Source organism: Salminus brasiliensis, chromosome 6, assembly GCF_030463535.1.
Source record: "Salminus brasiliensis chromosome 6, fSalBra1.hap2, whole genome shotgun sequence".
In the NCBI taxonomy this organism is placed as follows: Eukaryota; Metazoa; Chordata; class Actinopteri; order Characiformes; family Bryconidae; genus Salminus; species Salminus brasiliensis.
In genome coordinates, this window is record NC_132883.1 from 3,667,994 (window position 1) to 3,669,642 (window position 1,649).

Here is a 1,649-nt window from a genome sequence, read left to right on the forward strand (position 1 = left end):
CTCTCTCTCTCTATATATATATGTGTGTATGTATCTTTCTGTGTGTGTGTGTGTGTGTCCAAATAGGTGGCTTTACAGGAGAAGGCAAAAATGTGCTTGACTCTGAATAGCAGACAATGTCAAATAAAAGTTTATTCTAGGTCATTTAGAGCATTTCTATTGGTCCAGAATTATTCACACAGTAAAAATAGCTACTGGGGGTCAAGCAGCTACCGAGGTCAAACCATGCAGAAAACTAAACGGACAAACACCAAAAAACATTGTGAAAAAAACTCTCTGTGCAGTAAAGAGGGTTCTATAGGGGTTCTATAATATATGCATAAATACATACAAATATATATATATATATGGTTCTTCAGCTTGGTAAAAAGCCTCTTGTAGATGCACCTAAAAGGCCTCCAGGAACCCCTTTTATTCAGTACCAAGCAGAAGCCTAGTGAAGCTTAACAGTCCCATATGGTCTCTGTCTCACAAAAAAAACCTTGTATCTCCATTTTTGTCGTTTTCACTTTCTGACATAATGTGAATCTGGCACTTATTCTTCACATTGTATCTCGCGATGAAGGGACCAATAGAAATGCTCCAAAATGACCTGGACTTTTAACTTCCACTGAAAGTTAGGGAAGTTTTGGAGATACAGGGTTTTTGCATGAGTTTATGAGGATATACAGGCAACAATATCCAACATCAGTGGGTCTCAGACGTTTGTACTCAGGTCGTTGCCCACGTCTACTTTAGGAATGCCCTACTTTACGTTTCATTGTACACGTGCGTGTTTTTTACGCTCCCCTACACAAACACACACACACGCGCGCGCGCACACACACACACACACACACTCACGCACGAGAAGCTCGCGCTCCACTCTCCTGAAACAAGCCGAGAGAGAAACACACTCAGAGCGCAGGACTGAACTGAGCTGCTGGAGCTGCAGCGACTCGCACGGGCGCGCGCGCGCGCACACACACGCCCACCTTTCTGAAAGTTGTGGCGAGAGAATGGCGCAGGGGCGCGATGCTCCGCGCGCTTCTCCGACGCGCCACTTTTGAGCCCTTCATCATCTTTATCATCATCAGCCCTGTACACTCGGATCTCTCTTCACGTGCAGCACTGACCAGCAACCAACACACACACGCGCACGCGCTCACACAGCACAGCAGGAGCACGAGAGAGCGAGAGAGGGAGCGCGAGGCTCTGTACTCGCCATGATCGCGCGCTCTGCGCTCCGGTGTCTGCTGCTCTGCGCGCTTTTCCCTCCGCGAGCGGCGCGAGACTTACCGAGGCAGTGCGGCAAACCCAGCACGGTAAGCTGAGCTCAGACTCTACCGTAACTCTACTGAAACTCTACTGTAACTCTACTGTAACGCCACCAGACCTTTACTGTAACTCTACTGAAACTCTACTGTAACTCTACTGTAACGCCACCAGACCTTTACTGTAACTCCATCATAACATTACTGTAACTCTACGGAAACTTTACTGTAACTCCATCATAACTTTACTGTAACTCTACGGAAACTTTACTGTAACTCCATCATAACTTTACTGTAACTCTACGGAAACTTTACTGTAACTCCACCATAACTTTACTGTAACTCTACGGAAACTTTACTGTAACTCCATCATAACTTTACTGTAACTCTACGGAA

At 46.0% G+C, this 1,649-nt stretch overlaps 1 protein-coding gene across 1 annotated transcript in view; it reads left to right on the forward strand.

Annotated features, from left to right (window-relative positions):
- Positions 1 to 998: 998 nt before the first annotated feature.
- Positions 999 to 1,649, forward strand: part of trabd2b (TraB domain containing 2B) — a 97,803-nt gene continuing 97,152 nt past the window's right edge. The window contains 2 exon segments of the mRNA XM_072680790.1: positions 999 to 1,111; positions 1,114 to 1,304. Of these exon segments, the coding sequence (XP_072536891.1) occupies positions 1,015 to 1,111; positions 1,114 to 1,304 (288 nt within the window). The 5' untranslated portion in view covers positions 999 to 1,014.